This window comes from Pangasianodon hypophthalmus, chromosome 18 (genome assembly GCF_027358585.1).
Source record: "Pangasianodon hypophthalmus isolate fPanHyp1 chromosome 18, fPanHyp1.pri, whole genome shotgun sequence".
Taxonomy (NCBI): domain Eukaryota; kingdom Metazoa; phylum Chordata; class Actinopteri; order Siluriformes; family Pangasiidae; genus Pangasianodon; species Pangasianodon hypophthalmus.
Window position 1 is genome coordinate 14,102,220 of NC_069727.1, and position 21,293 is coordinate 14,123,512.

At 37.3% G+C, this 21,293-nt stretch overlaps 1 protein-coding gene across 2 annotated transcripts in view; it reads left to right on the plus strand.

Moving 5' to 3' along the window:
• tafa5a (TAFA chemokine like family member 5a) overlaps positions 1 to 20,616 on the plus strand; it is a 123,698-nt gene extending 103,082 nt beyond the window's left edge. For both annotated transcript variants that reach the window (XM_026922705.3, XM_026922706.3), the window contains exons 3-4: positions 5,598 to 5,725; positions 19,783 to 20,616. In XM_026922705.3, the coding sequence (XP_026778506.1) occupies positions 5,598 to 5,725; positions 19,783 to 19,791 (137 nt within the window). In that variant the 3' untranslated portion in view covers positions 19,792 to 20,616. The remainder of the gene's footprint in view (positions 1 to 5,597; positions 5,726 to 19,782) is intronic.
• The last annotated feature ends 677 nt before the right edge of the window (positions 20,617 to 21,293 follow it).

Consider the following 21,293-nt stretch of genomic DNA (forward strand, 5'->3'; position numbering starts at 1 on the left):
ATGGTCAATTGGATTAATAATTGGGGCTAACAGGCTATCAAAATCCAATTCACACACACAGAAACACTCGGGGAGCACATATTATCTAATTAAATGGACCACTCCTTATTTCTTTATTACTCTTCTTCGTGTCATAATTCACCATTCATACAAATGAGGAGAACTGATGGCTTCATCAAAAGGAAATAGAGAATGAAAAGTGGTAGATGCTTTGGCCTTAGTATGGTTGAGCACATTACACACCTTCTATTAAAATGCAGCAACTTGTAATACATTTTCAGGATGATGTGATTAATTTTTTCATCCTTTTGAATCCTGATCTTATCGCCTCTGTATTATTTTATGTCCTGCCATGTAAAATGTTTATCCTGGGATTCATGGGATTGTGTAAAATTGATTTATCTGGCTGTGGTTTGTGGTTGAGGCTGTGTATGTGTGTGTGTGTGTGTGTGTGTGCACAGTTGGGAGGAAGAGTCTCTCAGTTTGAGGAGAAAAATAAAGGGGAATTTCACAGATTTTTCACATTTCTGCATGATTCGCTTGTTGAGAAGTACACAAAGTCATTTCAATTATTTGGATGAACAATGCACCATTTTTGAGAATTGTTCACAAAACCAGTGAGCCTGATTAAAGCCTTTAAAATCTCTACACTACATCAAGTGGTTACAAATTTGCTTTGTGATGCTGTAAGCACTGTTTTGCAATAATATTTTGTCCAGGTTTTTTTTTTTTTTTTTTTTTTTTTGTATAAACCTGTATCCTCTGGTTACTTCCATGTTACATTCTCATTGTAAAGCGAGCAACGTGAAAGTTTAAGTTTCTGTTATGAAGTTTTTGTGCCCTGTTATGAACCATTATTCACATGTTTTGGTACTACCAATCATTCCTATTCACAGCTCATGGTCTAGCCTGATACTCGTTATGCTGCTACAAGTGTTTAATATACCCAAATGTGTTTTTACTAATGTTTTTTTTTTTTTTTTTTTTTTTAATAGAAGGCAGTTATGAAGAGTTAACATTAATTTCAGCTAATTCTGACACTAGTAGATGGTAAAGCACAGTATGGAGGCATACAATAATTATTAATTTTTATTTTTATTCTTTATTTTTATTTTTAAATCAGTACATTTGGTTAAAATGACCAAAACATTGCATTGTTGCCAGAAATAAAAACATCATTAGGTCAGTGGTTTTGCAAATGTTCTGGTATCTAAGGCAAAAAAAACACTTTTTTTAAGCTTTATATACACGTATCCTAAAAAAAAAAAAAAAAAAAAAAACAGTGTATGAGGACATTGATGAGTTTTGTTATTTCCAAAATGTCTCCAAGATGTATTAGACATGGAATATACAGATGAACAAAAAGAGAGGCAGGAGAGAGAGAAAGAGAGAGAGAGAGAGAGAGAGAGAGAGAACCGGATGGTGCAGAGCAGAAGAAAATTGCTGGTGTTGGTGCAGCAAATGGCCTCCCATGCAGGCCAAAATTGAATGTCTATTTGTATCCACAATTGGCAATTCACAGTCCTGCTATTTGAGGACTTGACGTGTCTGAAGATGAGACAGTGGCTGCGTGGGGGTTTCCCTCCATTCTTTTGTGGGAACTTTTAAAATGTGAATACAGAAAACTTGAATAGAAAAGCCAGAAAAGCCAAATATATATATACCCATATGTGATTCTTCCCTAAACTGTTGCCACAAACTTGGATACACATAACATCACCCAACGTCAGTGCCTAACCTTTCACAATCTAGTACAAAGGCTTCCCAGAAGAGTGGGGGTTATTATAACAGCAAAAGGAACTAAATCTGGAATGGGCTGTTCAACAAGCACATACGTATGGGTGTGATGGCCAGGTGTCCACAAACTCTTGGCCGTGTAGTGTATATCTAAACATAAACATGGCTGTAGGAAACACTCAGATGGCTTTTGGGTAGACAAAAGTATTTCTTTGTTTAATTAACTAAAGTTATCATGTCCGTGACTGGGATAAAGTGATAACTGAAGACAAATGAATGAATGAAGGAGATTCAATATCAAACACCATATCTATCCATTATGCTGCTCATTTGGCAGTCTGTTCTTTCTGTACAGAGGTGAAACACCTGTGCATTTTGGGTATTGTAGTCTTTTCTCTCTAATCATCATCTTCAGGATTTTTGCATGACTATAATTGATGGAAAATCACATTTTATCACATCATTAACATTTTATGAGTGTGCTGTGCATTACTAGCATTGACATGACACTCATAATGCAATCAATACTAAGTAGTTAAAGTGTTATAAAAAGAAACGCTACACTTTGAAAAGGCTTCATTTCCTGCAGCAGCCACACATTTCTTTTTCTCTGCCACATTATGTACAGTAGGTGACAAAAACAGAACAGACAGAATAAGCTATATAGACTACAGATCTACAGTGAAAAGTTTATTATCTATACAATCAACAGCATCTACAAGATGATGGCAAAGTGAAATTACAAGACATGGCCCTTTTAATGTGCTGTTGTTTCCCATCAAAGACATTGTACTATTTTTATCTAATTAACTAAGAAAATTCCCATTTTCTACTTAATCTCGATGCACACCTACGCCAGTGTTGATAAATCTTGCTTTGTTTACGTCATAATTCCTGTATCTAATCATCTCTGTGAAAACATATTCTGAATAAAATATTAATATGAATATGTTGAAATAACATATTACAACCTTATATGAGCTTTTAAGACCTTATGTCTTAATTTGAAGCTTTTGAATTTACTTAGATCCTGTTTAAAACAGAATGTGTTTATTGAACCGCTTTCACTGTCCCATGGTTCAGCCTACAAATAATATTTTTTAAGAATAATACATTATTGCAAACTCTTTCTACCCATATAGTGTATGTTTACTATTAAGACAGTACATATTTCCTGTTGGAAACAGACAGTTATAGAGAGAACATCTTTTAGGGACTGATATACATTTTGACACTTTTAATATGGTGCTTTTCCTGCTGGTGTTTTATTGGCTTGTTGTAGTGGAGGCATAGGATTAAATGATGCCACATGATACAAGATTTATGCATAATTTCAGTGTTTTATCCTGACAAAAAAGCCACTATAGTTTCACATATCAACAACTATGTTATTCTTTAAAGTTAAATAGAATTGTGTTTTTCTCCTCAATATGGTCACCTACCAATTCCCAGCCACCAGCCAGATCTACCTTATAATATGACCAAAACAAACCTGCGAAGGGGGTGAAGGGAATCAGATACTGTACTTCCTCCAAAGCCAGCTAACTGTATCATTTCTATCTGATTTTTACAAATTCACCATGTTAGCGTTAGCAATGTTACATAGAAAAACTCTGGATAACAAACAAAATGTGCTGTAAGAAACGTAACCCTGTTTTCTTTCACAAAAAAGTAGAGAAATCAAAGCATGTAAAATTTTGTCCGCAGCATTGTCACTGACCATATTATGCTGCATTTTTATTATTATTATTATTTTTTTTTTTTTAATCCCCATCCTTCTTTCTCTTGTGTGGTCATTTTGTTAATGGAGGATCAGAGAGGTGATGCTGTTACAATTCCAGCAGCTTCATCACTGTGATTGCTGATTATTAAATTCTCATATTAGACACAATTGTTAGACCTTAAGCTTGAGCCAGCAGAAATTTACCAGATAATCTTCATTCACATCTGCAGTAGTGCATCTTATTGTGTACCGTGGATTTCACATAAGAAACATCAACTTAAGAAAATGGTGATGTTTGCAACAGGAAAATATATTAATATATATTAATATATTAATAAAGATGGAATGGGTAGCAACTGATTAAAAAAATTGCAGTCGTCACTCATTTAAATATGAACACCTTTTATAGACATGAATTGCAACTTTCTGCTGAGAAGCTTTTAGAGCAGTCTCTGATTGAGTCTAATAAGTAATTCAAAATAAAACGGCCCCTTACTAGTTACAAAACTGCTGACTGATATTGAATTTAAGGGTCACGAGATTAACCTGATAGCTCTGATGATTTGGAAAGTGTGTTAGATTGGCTTCATATTGCTAGAGTTGTCCATTCTCTTCTGACCTCTCTCCTCAACAAGGCGTTTCCCTCTAAAGAACTGCCACTCATTGAATGTTTTTTGGTTTCTGCAACATTATGTGTAGCCTCTATAGACATTTTCCCTATTCTGATGGTTGATGTGAAGATTAGCTGTAGCTCTGGACCTGTATCTGCATGATTTTATGCATTGTGCTGCTGTGACCTGACTGGCTGATTAGATGACGGCATGAATGACCAGGGGTAATGGTGTTCCTATTAAAGTGACTTGAGTGTATATATAATATAAAAGTACACCGTAGACTATGCTGTGCATTGAATTAGGCCCTTCCACTTTAAGTTTCATTTTCATTGATTCATCTTTGGTAACAGCTTTATCCTGGACAGGCCACCATGCGCATACATTCACACCAAATTTATGTTCGCCAATCCACCTACTAGAGCTGTGAGACAGCAAAGCCCCCCTGTTAACTAAATTATTGTCTATAATCAAAAGAAAAAAATGTAAAGGGAAGTAAAATGTTACCGAAAGGGAATGTTGCTTTTGCAGAATATCAGTGGAGGGAAAATGTCTGTTACCAGAAAATGTTTTCGAGTTCAAGAGCTGCTCATTTATTTTTAATTAGTGAAATCACCAATGTACAGCCTGTTGCCTGGGTAATGCAGGACTTGCTAAATTAGTGTTCTCTGATGCATGCATGTTAACAATTATATCTGCACAATATGCTCTATTTTAGAATAATTAAAATTAAAACATTAAAAATTTAAAACATTTACACACACACACACACATATATATATATATATATTTTAGAAATTGGCATTTGTAAATGACACTCTTTAAACACAGCTGATTGGTAGCTTAATGAGACGGGATCACAAGGTTGAACTGCAGCTTAGTTTAGTTTAGTTGGGTGAAACTGCAGTGTGTAAATGGGATCGAATTAAGGTGTGTTTTGGTGCGTAGAGCAAACCCAAAGAACACACACCAACCAGATATATTTAGGGACGTCCATTGTTGGACTGGCTTGGCTTGGCCCATAAAAAGATGTTGTAATTGGGACCAGTTGTCTTTAATGTGTCCTCAGGAAAAAAAAAAAAAAAAAAAAGAAAGGAAAAAAAAAACATTCAATCTGGGTAAAAGCTAGACATCACATGAACATGTTCTTCATGTCCTTTAAACGTCTTTGTGCTCACTGGGAATGTCTTCTTCGTTGTCATTGTGCTCTCTGTGTGACATTCAGGGGTGCATTAGATGGGGCAAGAATGCAAGACGGCTTGCAGCCAAGCCTTGTCACGTGAATACACTACAGGTCACTAGACGTGATCAATGTTAACGGCCGATACAGTGTGTTCCTGCTGCCATATTCAGCATACTCTAGTTTATTGTAAGCAGTCTTTTCTTTCAGACAAAATGAATTTGACTGGCTCACTGTGTGTATATCTGTGTGTGTGTGTGTGTGTGTGTGTGTGTGTGTGTGTGTGTGTGTGTGTGTGGATTTGTGTCTATATGGTTGATAACCTCTCTCTTGTCTTGCTCCACAGCCCGTATCGTGAGGACCAAGCAGTGGTGTGACATGGTGCCATGTCTGGACGATGAAGGCTGTGACCTTTTGGTAAATAGATCAGGCTGGACTTGCACACAGCCTGGCGGCCGGGTCAAAACTACCACGGTGAGTCTCCTCCATCACACCACTTCCCTCTATAGTTAGCTTTTTTAGTGCAGGAATAATAATAAAAAAGCCTAGTTAGTTTGCTAACAAAGTTTTTCCTAAACATCATTAAAAAAATTGCTCTGGAAATTCCTTCCAGCTATTCGACTAATGTAATAGCCTAATTAATATAACATAATTAAAAGAATTTCCCCAAGATTGTAAACTCAAATTTATAGTTTTATTAATTTACGATATCTGTCACAAGTTAAACACTGGCTTTTTTTCTCTTCTATTTTTTAAGTCCAGTGATAACATAATTAAATAATAATATAATTAATATTATTAGAGATTATAAAGTCAAGTGTATAGTTCTATCTATTTCTGACATCGTTTATACAATAAACACTGGTTATCATGTTTTATTACCTTCTTTTTTAAGTACAGTGATAATATGTCATAAATATTAACGTAATTAAGTATACTTAATTAATATAAGATTTTAATAACATAATTAAAGGTTATTAATTATGTACTTCACAAGATTATAAACACAAATAGAATTACTCATTTCTGACATTTCTCTTAGGATAAACATCACAAAATAAAGATCATATCTTTTTTGCTGTTGTTTTGTTTTAGTACTAACACATTTAAATATTATAAAGTGTTATTTATTATAACATAAATTACATACAGTATAATTAATTCTGCAAGATTTAACAACATATTTGACAGATTAAACACTGGTTATCATATCTGTTTCTTTCTTTCTTTCTTTCTTTTTTAAGGATAGTCAACTGAGCTAAATAAGAAATAAGTAATATTAATAAAATGATATTAAGTGATATAACAACATGAATCCAAAGAGAATGATAAAGGGAAATGGAAGTTTTGTCTTTTTTTTCTGATCCCACAACAGCATCCCATTGCATCCCTACATGAATTGTCTCTGGATACATTTTTAACTTTACAGTATAGGCATGTTTGACTTTTCTAAAGCATACTCAAAGCTCTTTTCAGCAAGTACAGAACTGATGGAATTTCTTTGCTTAGTAACACTGAGCTTGGACTTTCTTCTAATTAGATGTAATTGCATAAGACCACTCAGCATTAATGATGGGAGCAGATGGATGATCACGGATGGTATGTGTGCGAGTAGAAGTGTGAGAGAGGACTAGAGAGAGAGGTGAAGCTCTACAGCGCCTGTCTGTACTGTCATCTGCAATTAAAAAGTTTAATTTGTGCTCATTCGTTCTGCACTGCTCATTTGCATCTCTGCCGGTCTTTTAATGTCAGGCAGTGAACTTTACCAAACTGAGGGCTTCAGGAGCTTAACCATCACATACCACTAGTTTTTCATAGCACGGGAAAAGAAGGGGTGGACACGGAGGCAGATAGAGGCAGACAGGCAAATGTAAACAAGGAGGCAGAAATAAAGTGATATTATATTCTGACAGAATAGAAGTATGACTGTATACCATGATAAGTAAATGTGAGGTATTTATATAAAAACCCTAATGCTAAAGCAATATGGTGAGATTATTAGAAAGTGCTATTTCTGGGTGCAATGTGGCTCTTGAAATATTTTCATAACAGGGGTTATGTCTTTTTAAAGGGGGGTATTAGTTTCTATGTTCTTTTGATAAAATATTGAAAGTTAGGAATGATCCTGTTACCTCTGTAATCAAAAATATGTTCTATAAATGGTGAACTGTTGGATGGCTAATTCCAATTATATATGTTTTTGGTATCATTTATTAAAGCAGTGCAAAATTCATAGCACTGTACTTTGGTATTCATCTAAAATTTGTAAAAGTCCAGTTGCATAAAATTCCTTGCTTACATAGTCTGGATATGCAACTAACATGGCTGAATAACCACAACAGTTACCTTTTAGTGTTTGGATTATAGCCAACACTTGCAGCGCTTTATTAACATTAGAAATGAACAGAGCAGACACATCTGTTTGTGACTTTTCTTTAAAAGTCAGTTCACTAATCAGAAAAATGTTTGAACTAATTTCTGAACAGCACAGGTTCACCAAAACTGGACAGTTGAAGATTAGAAAAAAAAAATCACCTGGTCTTTTTCCCGGTCTTTTTCCAGTCTTCCAGACTCACTGTCCAGTTTCGGTGAGTCTGTACCCATGATAGTCAGAGAGATCACATTTTTCCCCATTCTGATGTTTAATGTGAACATTTTCTGAAGCTCTTGATCTGTATCTGCACGATTTTAAGATTTTATGCATTGAAAGCTGTCACATTGGATAACTGCATAAATGAGCAGGTTTAGAGGTGTTTCTATTAAATTGACCGGTGAATGTAATTTCATATTTCCTCTTTACTACACTGATAGTCTCTTTGGAAGTGCAAGGTTTTGCACAGTAGTTTGATGCCAAAAACCATGTTATAGGGTTTAATTTTTCATACTGTTTCATCCATAGACAGCACACACTAAAACCTCCTAAAACATGGGGTGCATATGATTCCCCGAAGTACAAATGCTCCTTCACCACGACAGTGACTCAGTCCAGGAAAGGGCCTTATCTGAAAACTAAGTTGATATGTTTTAAAAGAGCTCTTGAGTGGTGCTTCAGTCTTAAGTTAAGGCTTAAGTCGTCAGGAGTTTGTTATTTGAATCATAAGTGCCACAACTATTTTGAGAAAGGCCATGTCCATAACACCGAGTCACAACCCTCCAGGACCAGAAGGCCAAGAGAGCTTAATTAAACATAAACACTGACATTTCTGTCTCCCTTGTTATTCATATCAGTATTAGCCAATCATAAGCATCTGTGAGCTCATATGTAGAAAATAAGGCAGTTAACGCTTTCATTTGTTATCCTTGGCTGGTGTGTGTCTGAGTAAGTGAAAGAGAAAGAGAGAGTGTGTAAGTGGGAATGTATAGTTTGTCAGGGTGTCTGTTTCTTGGCACAGATCCATCCTAGATTCCCTTGTTTCCTTTCCTTTGGATAAAGTGGAAGCAGCTGCCAGATAGGAACATTACTGCCTGATCCATGCCAAGTTTTAATAGACAGGTTTGAGTAGGACAGACTCGGGGATGCTGCAGTAACAAGCGGACTCTCTCAAAATGAGCTCAATTACATAATATTACACCGCATTTTATAAAGTAGCAGATCTAAGACAAAGTGCGTAGTGGTGTTATATATATTATTACATACAGACTAAGTAGACAAGCGTGATTTATAGCTCGGAAAATCTGAACATTTCAACTGACTACAACTGAGAAAAACAATTTTCAGTAGACTTTGCGAGATCTCATTTGTACTGTACAGAGAGAGAGAAAGAGAGAGAGAGAGAGAGAGAGAGAGAACGGGGGTGGATGCTATTTCCAGCTAAATTACTACTCGTAATAAAACCCAGGTGTAACTCAGTGCTAGATAAGAATAAACACTCATTAAAATGATCTTATTGTGATTTGTTCCTCTGTGGAGGATAAAGTAACTAACATCTGATTGCAGCTACCTCCATTTTAAAGGCAGAACAACTAAACTCCTTCTCCTTGAGCAGGGGTCATCAGACTGGTGGACTGTGGTCTAGACGCAGACCCAGCAAAGCATTTCATTCTGGGCCAAACCAAGCACTGGAAAAAATAGCACAGCAAAGCCAATCAACAAAAAAACACCCTGACTGTAGTTCAGCAACTCGAGTTTTCTAAACATAAAGCAGCTTGGCTTCTGTAGCAGATTTTCTGTAGCAGTTTATTCAGTCATATGCAAATATGTAAATTATTTAGCTGAAGTTCATCAGCTCAGAGACTAGCAACAGGGTAGATACATTAAACGTTTTAACAGACATTCATAGATTTTTCATTGTATTTACCTCTCTGGGCTGATTAGCAAGCTGACGTTGAGGCCTGTTTAAAAAAAATAATTAAAAAAAAGAGCAAAAAAGTGTATTTATTCCCCCAGCATCAAATTCAGAATGGATAAAAAAAACTAATAATAAACTAATGGTTAAACTTTAAAATGTAACTGTTAAACATTAAACTGTTGTCAGTATTCAGTCTTTCAGTTAGTCGCTTATCTGGAAGTTTGTAATCGAGGAATTTTATGTATCTAGATCTTCACATAGTCTCAGAACTTCCACATACACATAGTGTGTGGGACAATTCAAAGGAACTGGAGCATGAGTTAGAGACAGAAAAGGGTTTATGAATAAACTGATAGATTGGAGAGATGAAATGAAAAGAGTATGTGTGTAGGTGTGTGTGTGTGTGTGTGTGTGTGTGTGTATGAGAGAGAAAGATAGAGAGAGGGAGAGGTAGAGGGAGAGAGAGAGCATTATCCTCTATTAGTATGAGGTCCATTTAACTTATTCAAGTCATTTCCAAATCAGAGCACTTCAGGAGCGCCTGTTCTCCTCCATGCTGCTTCTGAGAGGAGATGATGGTGAGAGGCTCTGATTTTCCACAGTGTTATCTTTGGAAATGGTAATTTTTATCATATTTGACAGCCTGCCAGCAAAAGGCATGACTGAGAGAGCTCATGCTCATGGAGGTTTTGGAGTAGTTTAGATGCCTTACTATAATTTCAAAAAGCTGAGGCAACAATAGCATTATAATTATTAAGCAAATATGTATTTCACTAGATAAGAATAATTACAAAAATAGTTTTAATAGGGTTAACAGAAATATAGCCAATTGCAATATCTTTTATTTTTTAATCTTTTATTTAGTAAAAAAAAAATCATATATATATAAAGTATATTTAGCTTTACCACTCAAACAACATATACAGAAGTCATATGGGAAATAATACACCACACATGTATCACTATCAAACTTCAGTATGTTGCTGTTAAAGAGGTTCTCGTAAGAACCTTTTTTTTATTATTATTTCGTTTGAAGTGCTATTACTGGATTTTACATTGCATCACACCAATCTGAGCAAATACTGTATGTAACTAACTAAAGTTTCATTTGCAGATGAAATACAAGTGCCCATTGCTTAGGAACTTCATACATCTTCAGTAAGCACTGAATCTAATATACCAAAATATTGTTTAATATTATTTAAAAGGTCACAATAAGGTTATGTTTAGCCCAACAAATACCTGGAAGTGTAGAGCACACATGGGCATTGTGCTCTGAGCTGAGGTCGAGACTACAGCGTCTCGGACACTTTAACTTCAACTCAAAACTTAGAGACACAGTTAGAGTTCAGACGGTTGACAACACCACAGATTTTCTTACAAGGAGGAGAATTGATTATAAATAAGTAAATAATATACAGTGGGGTCCAAAAGCCTGAGGCCACTAGTGAAAGTTTTGCATTCTTTTCTTATTTAATATATATATTTTTTTAATTACAAATGATATTATCAGCAACAACGTGAGTGAAACATACTTTAGAAATATTTACAGGAATTACAGAATTTCTTACCATCAATCTATGTTAGATCAAACACATGTTCCAGTGGAAGGGATAAGACTCGAGGAAAATCTGACCCTTTGTACAAAAATGACATTAACACAAATTAGAAGTGAGTAACCCCTCAGATCATCATACATGAACTTAAGCATGTTCTTTTGTAAGTCGCTACCTCTGTTTTTTTTTTTTTTTTTTTTTTTTTAATTCTCTGATTGTCACAGAAAATAAGCCTTGGGCCTGTAACATTCACAGAAAGTGAGTGCTAATGATTATAGTGATCAGCTACTTTTCTACGGCTGATACTCTGAAGGCTGCTTGTACTTTGATGTTCTTTGGTCTTTTTCTTTGGTGTGGGACTAAACAAGCTGTTCTCTAAGCCTCATCTAACATCTACCAGACTAAAGTGATGAATAATAGGGGACGGTCGATAAAATGCAGGACGTGTTCATGCAACCGGTTCATTAGTGTGTGTTAAAAATGAGTGTTTTTTTTTTTTTTTTAAAGAAAAAGGCCTGCTGGAAGTGTTAGGTGTCCGGTGGAGATCGGAGTGCAGACAATGGCTGCCCCTGCAGTGCTAAGGTGCATGCTGGGGCCTGTGTAATTGATCCCATTGGGCCTGCTTGGCACCTCAAGACACATCCCAAACCTCGGGTTGAACAGAACGACCGTTGAGACGACAGCTGCTTTTCCATGCAAATGCTCTCTCGGCCGCTGCAGACCATTAGCTTGCTCTGCCAGCTCTTATCCGCCAAGTCAGCAGTCCAGGCCCACTGCCTCCGTTTTGAGTCTCACTGGAAAATAGGGAATACACTGGAGAGTTAATTTCAGGCAAGGCTTCCTCCGAGTTATATTTAGGACATTGTAGGTCATGCTTAATAAAGTCGAACAGATATGATTATCAAGACAATACAACTTTGAGAAAGACTTCTAAAAAAAAGAACGCTTGTTGACTGCCTCTAAGTGGATTGCAAATTCTTTGCGTTTCACACTTTTCTGTGTTGCACATTTATTCCTGACCACCTTGCAGTGTTGGCTTGAAAAAGCAGTATTCTCATTCTTTGCCACCAAGTGAGCTTCATCCAAGAAAAGCAATAAGAGGAAGCAGCGTTGAAAGAGATGCATTTTATTTATCCATTTTTGGAACTTCCACAACAACACTGAATCAGGTGATGCTTTCCCAGGTAAACAACACTCTGTGTCTCAGATTGAGCCAAAAAAGCTCAAGAGACAGTCAGCATTGATGCTTGTCATGTCAGACTATCTACTCTCTCTTTCTCTCAATTATGATGCAGTGGGAATCTCCTTGCTCATTCCTCACTAAACATGGCAAAACACACAGCCTTGTGAGCATAGCAAGGTACAGAACTCCTCAGCTTTAAAGCTCTAATTAAGACAAATGCACCTAGAAAAACTGATCTATTTAAGAATGTGAGGTGGTAACATAATGGATTGTGTGATGATAAAAGATGTCCTATTTGTCCTTAGAGCTAGAGCCCCAGGTGTATACTTCAGGAGAAAGTGGAAAAAAATAGATCCACGTGAACTGCATTAGGGCAGCCCATTGATTTTGGAACCATTAATGTGCTGTATGCTCATATGTCCTCCCTTCATATGTCCTCAACATCCTAAAAGGTCAAGCAAGAATTTTCGAGCAACATAATGTGGATCATTACATCATTACTGCTGACAATGTGACAGCACTAAAGATTCTTGATACACATACAGCTTTGTGATATTGTCACTAACTGGCCTAGTAACACATGTGCTGGAAATAAAAATGTCTGTCCTACATTTCCATTGTTAGGAAACATAAAGGAATGCAAAAATTCTTAGTATTAGTGCATTAATATTCTCACAACACTTTCACCATTGCAGTTAGGGTTATGAATAACTCCAACATCTGCAGAATAAATTAGTGGTTTAAAAATGTTATTTGTTATTTGTGTAATAATAATAATAATAATAATAATAGTTCTCAAATATGATTGATCTAATTTTTACTCACTTATCTCTCTATAAAGACCGAATTAAAGCTAAAAATTCGTTAATTAGTTTCTCCTAGAATTTAAGAACATCATCAAATAGACTTTATCAAGATTGTCCAAATGTAGCTGATAAAAATAGAGAAGTCATTAAACAGATCAGATGCATTTTCACAAGCTAGCATTTTTCATATGTTATAAATCCTATGTTTCTTACTAAACATACCAAAAGGTTTAGTGGGCAGTAGTGGCACTGTGGCTATTGATCAGAGGGTTAAGAGTTTAAATACCAGCACATCCATATTTTAACTACTGGGCCCTTGAGCAAAGCCCTTACCCCTCAACTGTGCCAGAGATGCAGCATCATGGCTGAACCTTTGGTCTGACCCCAGCTTTCTAGCTGGAATTTATAGAGGAAAGAATTTTGTTGTACTGCACATGTGTACTCATTTGTTATAAAGGCTGTCTTTCTTTATTTAGCCCAGTATATTCCCAGGCCCAACTGGTTGTTCTTTTAATTGCATATATGTAATTACCTATTTTAATTACTAAATAATTTATAGTATTTCGCCCAGAGAAATATGAATTGGTACACCGACTACACCGTTCTCGGCTGACATCAGTGTCCAACCTCACTAATGCTCTTGTGGCTGAATTCTCACAGATATGCTAGTGGAAAATCTAGTGGAAAGCCTTGTGGAGAGTGGCGGTTAGTATAATAGCAAAGGGGGACCATCTGGATTGACATGTTCAAAAAGCACATAAGGTTATGATGGATAGGTGTCCACTTACTTTTGGCCAAATAGTGTGTGTCTGAATATATCATGTCTGTTGGAGAAACATCAGAAGCAGCTTAGTTTGAAAGGCGGTAATCACGCCTACTGAGAAGAACCTGATATATAAGATTGATTAACTATTCATTAAATATTTATTAAGATAGATGATTTTTTAACACTTTTGAATTAAATTATAATTCCATATGTGTCTTTTCATAGTTTTGTCTACACATTTCTTCTATTATATAAAGGAAAAACTTCAAAAAAAATCAGACAGTTTCTCAGTGAATTATCTCCAATAAAATCTATGTAAGTCTCACTAATGAGATAAAACTCTTGTTGCTGGGTAGCCGTGATTTCACACAGAGCAACTGTGCTAGCAGATTTCTCTTCTTATAAACATGGAACTTTGAGTTACCTATGGTTATATGTTAAATTTTTGGATAATGAATGCATTTACAGAACACTGCAATCATGCTTTCGTTGTATACATAAATATAACAGGATGAAATACCAATTTCATCAGCTTCATCACATTCTTAGATGGACTATTTCCTTTTCCTACTAATGGAGTCCTGATAAAGACAGTGTAGAGACAAAGTTCTTGAGACATTCTTGAGTTCTTGAGAAATTCTTGAGACATACTTTCAAAGCATCCATCATTTTGTGTTTGGATATACACAAAAATGACTGAATACAGTGTGAAATAGCTGAGTAAATACTTTATTATTTAAAATGAGAGATTTAAGACAGTTTATAGAAAGCCAGTAGGAAATTTAGGTTGGAAATTTAACAGGGCTGAAGAGATAAAAAAATATAGACATGACAGATCTGGGCAATAAAATGACCTGTTAGGACTGGATTTACCCCAGTTAAACTAACACCACCAAAATAGCGCATCAGTGTAATTACAGGTTTGATCAGCAGTTTTTTTCTATGTGTTACTGCTTTTGATGTTTATTGGATAAACAGAAAACATAATCTTAAACAGCAACATGGAAAGGTTGATTATAGAAACCGTATCTCTGGTTCAGAACTGCCCACATTACCCAGAGTCTTCCTCATGCAAAGATGATCATATCCAAATGCTGTATCATCCATTCCAGCTGCTGGATTTTATTTAACTCTGCAAGTGTTACTTCAAGATACTGAAAATACAGGAACAGAAACACGGTCCTTTCAGTTAGGGAAAAGATGACAAATTCATTCCATTAAAAAAGATATTCCCAACAAATGAGTGGATAGGGTGGTTAGACAGTTTGCTTCTCTGTGACATTTGAGGATGTGAAGTCATGCGAGTTCATTCAGGCAAAATGTCAGCTCGAGGCCATATGCTCCACTGGGCTTGTTTACTGTATGGAACACCCAGGTGAAAACCTCCATATGTGCTGTGAATAACAGTCTCTTCCTCTTTTTGGCTTCACTTGCGAATGTATCTTCGCCTTCTCACACAGTTCACCCATGAATCTGTTGCCTGCTTCCAAAATGTCCCACACACACCATGCAAAATTTAGCAGCCCTCCTTTTCTGTGGGATGTTTTATTGGCTCATGGGAGGATGCATTTTGGAAAAGATCAATTGATCCTAGGGCTCAAAAGGCCCCAGCAGTGGGACCATCTGTGGCATTTAGGATAAACTGAATTTGCGGCTTGTCATGATATTGTGCTTTCAGGAAACCGCTTATACTTTTGTCTGGGTTGTGTCTTAGACCTGTTAAAGCCTTACCAATGTCTATGTTTAAGAAGACAAAAGGACAAACACCTTCTCTACCCGAGTATAAAATAGAACTTTGACATACTGTCTGTCCATATTTAGTCTGGTTTACTTTCATAATTGCTTGTATGCATTGCTCCATGGGCATTTTCTGTATGCCTTAGTGAACTGACAACTATTTCATAGCCATATATACAGCAGCTGAACTGAAAACTGTTTTATATTCATACATCCGTCTCTCCATGAACTGAGAGTAAAAGTTTATGCTCCTTTCCAAACAGGCTTCTGAAGCCTTCAGAAGGTCAGAAAGATGGTTGTGAGGCAGCCCCTCTACGAAACAGAAATAAATATCCATAGCCACCCTCATTCAAAGCAGGAAGACAGAAGTGACTTATAAAGGGGGAGAGTGGGTTCCTGTGGACCTCAACACTGCCGCTTTGAAAAGATGAATCTGTTTGAGCATGTTGTCCAAGACTCAATGTTGGGCTATAGCATATATACAACTATAACATGTGTTAATTTAACTCCAGTGTCTACTAGGTGATAGCATTTTACCAAATGAGTAGCAGGGAATGGGTTAAAAATGCTAAAACATTTAATTATCTTAACCTAGGCTACAAAATATAGACCATTAATTCATCAAGTTATGTATGTCTTGTCAGTTGTCTAGAGCATTTCAATTAACAGAGCTGTTTCTTACGGAGTACATCTTTAAAGTAGTAAAAGAGTGACAAGTGGGTGATAATTACTGTCTATGAGGACACTTCCTCATGCTGAAAACAGAACTCATCTCTGACAAAGAGTGCCCCTTAACAAGCACCCCACTCAACTCGCCTCTTGGCTTCTGGCGCAGCACACCAGCAATGTAGTCGAACAAAGACAAACAAACAAATGAAAACAAACTAGCGGCTTTCCAGCTGCTCTGCTCTGCTCCACTGTCAGACGCTCACAAACATGTCAGACAGAGCAAGAGAGGAAACGAATATAAATACCTGCAGGAAATCAATTTCAAGTATGTCATATCAGTCATCACCCCTCTGGTTTGCCTTAAACCGCTCCCTGACAATACAAACCCATACCTAACCATACCTCCACCTTGCTATATCCCCTCACTGCCTGATGCAGGTTAGGGAGCTCTCCGACCAGGCAGCATATGTCCATACGGTATATTGCAGGAGACTGAGGCATGGGCATGGTAAATGTGGTCCTCACATTGGCATAATGTTATGGACTCACTGCAGGGGAATGTGGTCAGAAGGATGTAACAAGTTGTGCCAGACAGTGATGTGGTATGCCATGTCCCATCACTGCTCCCTCAGACAGCCCACCTGCCAGTTCCTGTTTGGTGATCTCATCCCAGCAGTAAGTGTGCCAGTCCATGTAGTGCCATAGACTGAGGGGGCAAAGGTACTTTTGGCTCTTGATCCTTCAAATGCATACTGGAATTTTGGTGGTGATCTGTACTGTACTGTACTGTACAGTATAGACTTCTCTGGCTTCACAAGGTTATCCTCATCCACTGCCTGCAGGAGTTCAGAAGCCTCTGTGCTAATATAAAGAGCCTATGGCAATGCCATCTCTCAGAACCACCAGTGATGAACTTCTAGTCTAGTCAACTTGCTCCAGGACTGCTCTCCTCAGTATAACTGGCTCTTGGGTGGGAGACTGTGGGTCACTGGCTGGGCTTCCCTGGTCATTAAAGCCTGAATGTGGAAGTTCACTAGTCCCTGGGACAGCCGCATGCCCAAGGCATTCAGTTCAAATATGTTTAGGTGTGCCTCAGTGTCATGTGGTGTCATCCTGGCCAGGGTGAGGTGCTTATTTGGTGAAGACACAGGAGAAGAGGAAAGGGTTATGACGCTCTTCAAAAGGGCCCAGTCTGCACCTCTGCTTATCCAGTTCTGGTGTTTGTTTCTTGCTGCTGTTGCTGCAGACCAAAAAGAGCCTGATATTGCTGTTCATTTAGGCTGGAGTGGCGGGAAGACCTGGGCAACAGTACTCTGCTCCACGTCCATGTTACTTTGGTCTCCAAGCACACCCAGGTTTCGGCACCAGTGTAAAAGAGAGAGCACCCCCTAGGAGAAAACAGCAGACTCAGCAGAAGGTTTATTTTTCCATCTCACCTTCTGGCATGACACCCTACAAAACAAGTGGGAGATAAGAAACAAAACCCAAATACATGCCGAAAAAAATGAAGTTCACTTGTGCCATTTTCCTAAACTACTCCTGATGCAGACCCACTTCACACTGCACATCCACCTGCTCTTGGCCCACTTTGTTTGAATAGACACCAACCTAACACACACTTCCACCTATTACTACTAGCTGTTTACTGCCCCACTCTGTTGTTTAATGGGCAGCCTGGAAATAGCTTCTGTTTTGTAAATCCATGAATGTTCCAGCCTTCGGGAAGTTTGTTTTGGGCTGCACAAGGAAAATGAAACTTCATTCAAAAAAACCTCATTCACCAGCTTGCAGAACAGCTGTAATTAAAGAATTTAAGGAAGGATTCCTTCACATAAGTCCTTCTGTGCTGATGAAAATTTACAGATATGGAAATTACTCATATTAAATCACCAAAGGGTAGCAGGGCTTGCATGGATAGAATTAATGTACACCTGTGTACTGACAGTGCTTTTATGGTGGATTTAATTGCCTAAAAGTTACAGTGGTGTATTAGAAATGTAGACTTGTCTTTAGCTCCACTCTTCTGCAATCATTCAATTACATTTCTCCCTGAGCATGTGACATTTGCCTATTAAATTGGGGTTTGTTCTGAATCTTGATTGCTCCATCCCTGCTGCTTTATAGTTAGACATGCTCATTTTTAAGCCAACACCTGTCTCTCCTCTGCCAGTTTGGCCCCTATGCATTTCAATAGTTCATTGTTATTAAAGACATTTGCCATTTTGCAAGCATTCGGTGGCCTTATCTCATTGGCAGTGGACCAAGCACCATCCAGATGGCATAGAGGTTTCTCAATATTCCCCCTGGTAGCAAAATCACTTGACAGTTCAATGGAGTAGCAAGCGACAGTTAAATTGACGTAAAGAATAAGCTTCATTTGACCTCTGGCATCTAATGCAGCACTGATCTGGCTACAAGAACAAAATGTTCTGTTCAGGTGAAAAGGGCCAGTTGGGTTAACCATGAAAAGTAATAAGTAATAAAACACATCAAATGACAAAAAATAAATAAATAAATTGACATTAAGCTGAATGTGCTTTGTTCAAATTAACTAGAAAATCACAATCTATGAGAAGGGTTAATATTCAAGTTACATTTTTGATTAGAAAGTACATAAAAGTGCTAAAAATCCAGAGACCATTGTATAAAATGTATGAAAACAAACATAAGTGTTATATAAACATCCAACAAAGTTTTAATTTAAAAAATGGCGGAAACATTGACTAAACAAAAGCTCACTTTGCTGATCAGACTGATCTGTGATCTGTGGGTGTGGTGTAATTCTAATGAGTGTGTTTCCCAACCAGCTTTTACTTTTAATTAGGTCAGTTTACATCTAAAGTATTGAATGTGGCAGATTTTGGAAGTACATCTAGACAAGTCACCACATGTATACATAATGTACAGCATACTGTGGCCTCCAAGTGGTCACAGAAACAAAAAAAGGGATTTTATTCCCGGTTACACTAACTTATCTGTTATTTCCACTCCCAGCTAAGAGCACATAGTTGGATACCCAAGCAAATTTTAATTCCATCATTCATTCATACATCATTCATTCACCTTGATTAACCACTTTATCCTGGTTAGGGTTGCAGCACCTATACCAAGAACAGTGGGCATGTGATGGGATTGCACAAACCCTGGAGCAGTGAGGTGACAACGCTACGCATTGTGCCACTATGCCACTGCAAATTCTGTATATAATGTTTATATTGGTAATACAGTATATAAAAGAGAACACAAAGTAAGGAACCAGCAACCTCTGGTACAATAGTCATGGTTGGTTGCAGTTATACAACCACTGATCCTCATCAGAGAAAAGTGAATATATGAAAAAAAAAACCATAAGTGCAGATTGGCAGATGAGGAACCAGAAGTAATTAAAAACCTTTTCATTTTGAAAAACCTACAGTTTATATTTAATTAAATATATTTAACGGTTTTCCATGGAACATCCATTGCCAAGTATATACACCTGGATGCATTTGTCTAAATGTGTTCCGTGTGTTTGTATGCCTACAGGTCTCCTAACACTGGCCGAAGTTCTAATGGTGTGGAGAGCTTCACATGGACTCTATAGAAGCCTGACGAGCTCTTTGCTCCCACTTGCCTGCTGTAGATAACTTGCTGTCTGTCATCAGCTCAACATCCGCCTCCAACTGCGTGTCTGTAGCTCCGCTTTGTAAATGGGCAGCGTCCCCTAGTGCCACGGAGGACATACGTCCACACAGCACCTCACACAGAGCACCTGAGAGCCTGCAGGACTGCTGCTTATAAGGAGCCTTGCGTTCTTTAAGGCTCACTGGATGTCTGCACCCTTTTCAAGGCCAGATCTGCGGTTCTAACCTGCGCGCTCTGTGAATAGGCCTTCTGCTGGAGTCCACCTTTGGCACTCAAACAACTTTTACTGACCAAAGAGGAAAAGTAACAAACAAACAGCTCAATAAACATTAACAAACGGAGTTCAGAGTGGAAGGGCTGAGCGAGGAGAAATTAAGACACCAAGCCCTGTTATCACACACCAGTATCCACCAGTTTAAAGCACTGGCATTGAAGAATTGATCTGTGCAAATGAACTGATCAAAATGAACTAAATTCCAGTAGTACCTTTAATACTTTGCATACATTTTTTTTCTTGAACTGAACCCACTGTATTTTGAAACTGGAAATATAGGCACTGTATACATACATTATGTGTATAAAGAAAATGAAATTTGCATTTTTTTCAGTAGCAAACTTTGCGACAATTTGCAATAAGCATGGTTGGTCACAGTTAAAGAGTACAAGCGTTGATCCTCATTGGACAAAAAAAAAGTGAATATCTGAAAAAAAAAAAATCATTTCAAATTGCCGGAAGAGGAGCCAGAAGTCATTAAATGTATTTTGAAAGGCCTACAGTTATATATTTAACAGTTTTCTATGTTGTATCTTTGTAGAGAACCTTATTTAACATGAATAATGTGGTGGGAATGGCAGTGATAGAATGTGGATAATAAGCTGTGTTTCATGCTGGCCTGCAGCAGCCTGCTCTTTCTCCTGCAGCAGTAGCAGCTCTCCTTTTACACCCATTTCACACACATGACAACTTCTTCTATACTAAACTGATGAATGGAAAAAGGACAGCACACAGAGGGGAAAAAAAAGAAATGATCGATCCGAGAGAACTGAACTTTATATCCCACTTTAGAATGCGGGGCCATGAAAATCGCTATTTGCTATCGTATTGTAAAGGTGTAGAAAAAAAAAAAAAAACCTGAGTCATTTCTCTATGGATTTTATCTAATTTATTTTTGTGCTTGTGTTTGTTTGCACAGTGCCACCATCAGAGTGCTGACACATACAGAGAGAGTTAAGAGAGTCTTAGAATCATTTACATGAAAATACTTTTTTATTATGAAATATTTTAAGAATAAATTAAATATGTGAAAGAAGAAATGAGTTGCTAAAATAGAATTTTAATATGCAAAGATTATGTTTGAGGCTGCTGACCTTTGTTTATTGTCCTGAAAAAAAAAATCTGTCTTTGCAGTGAT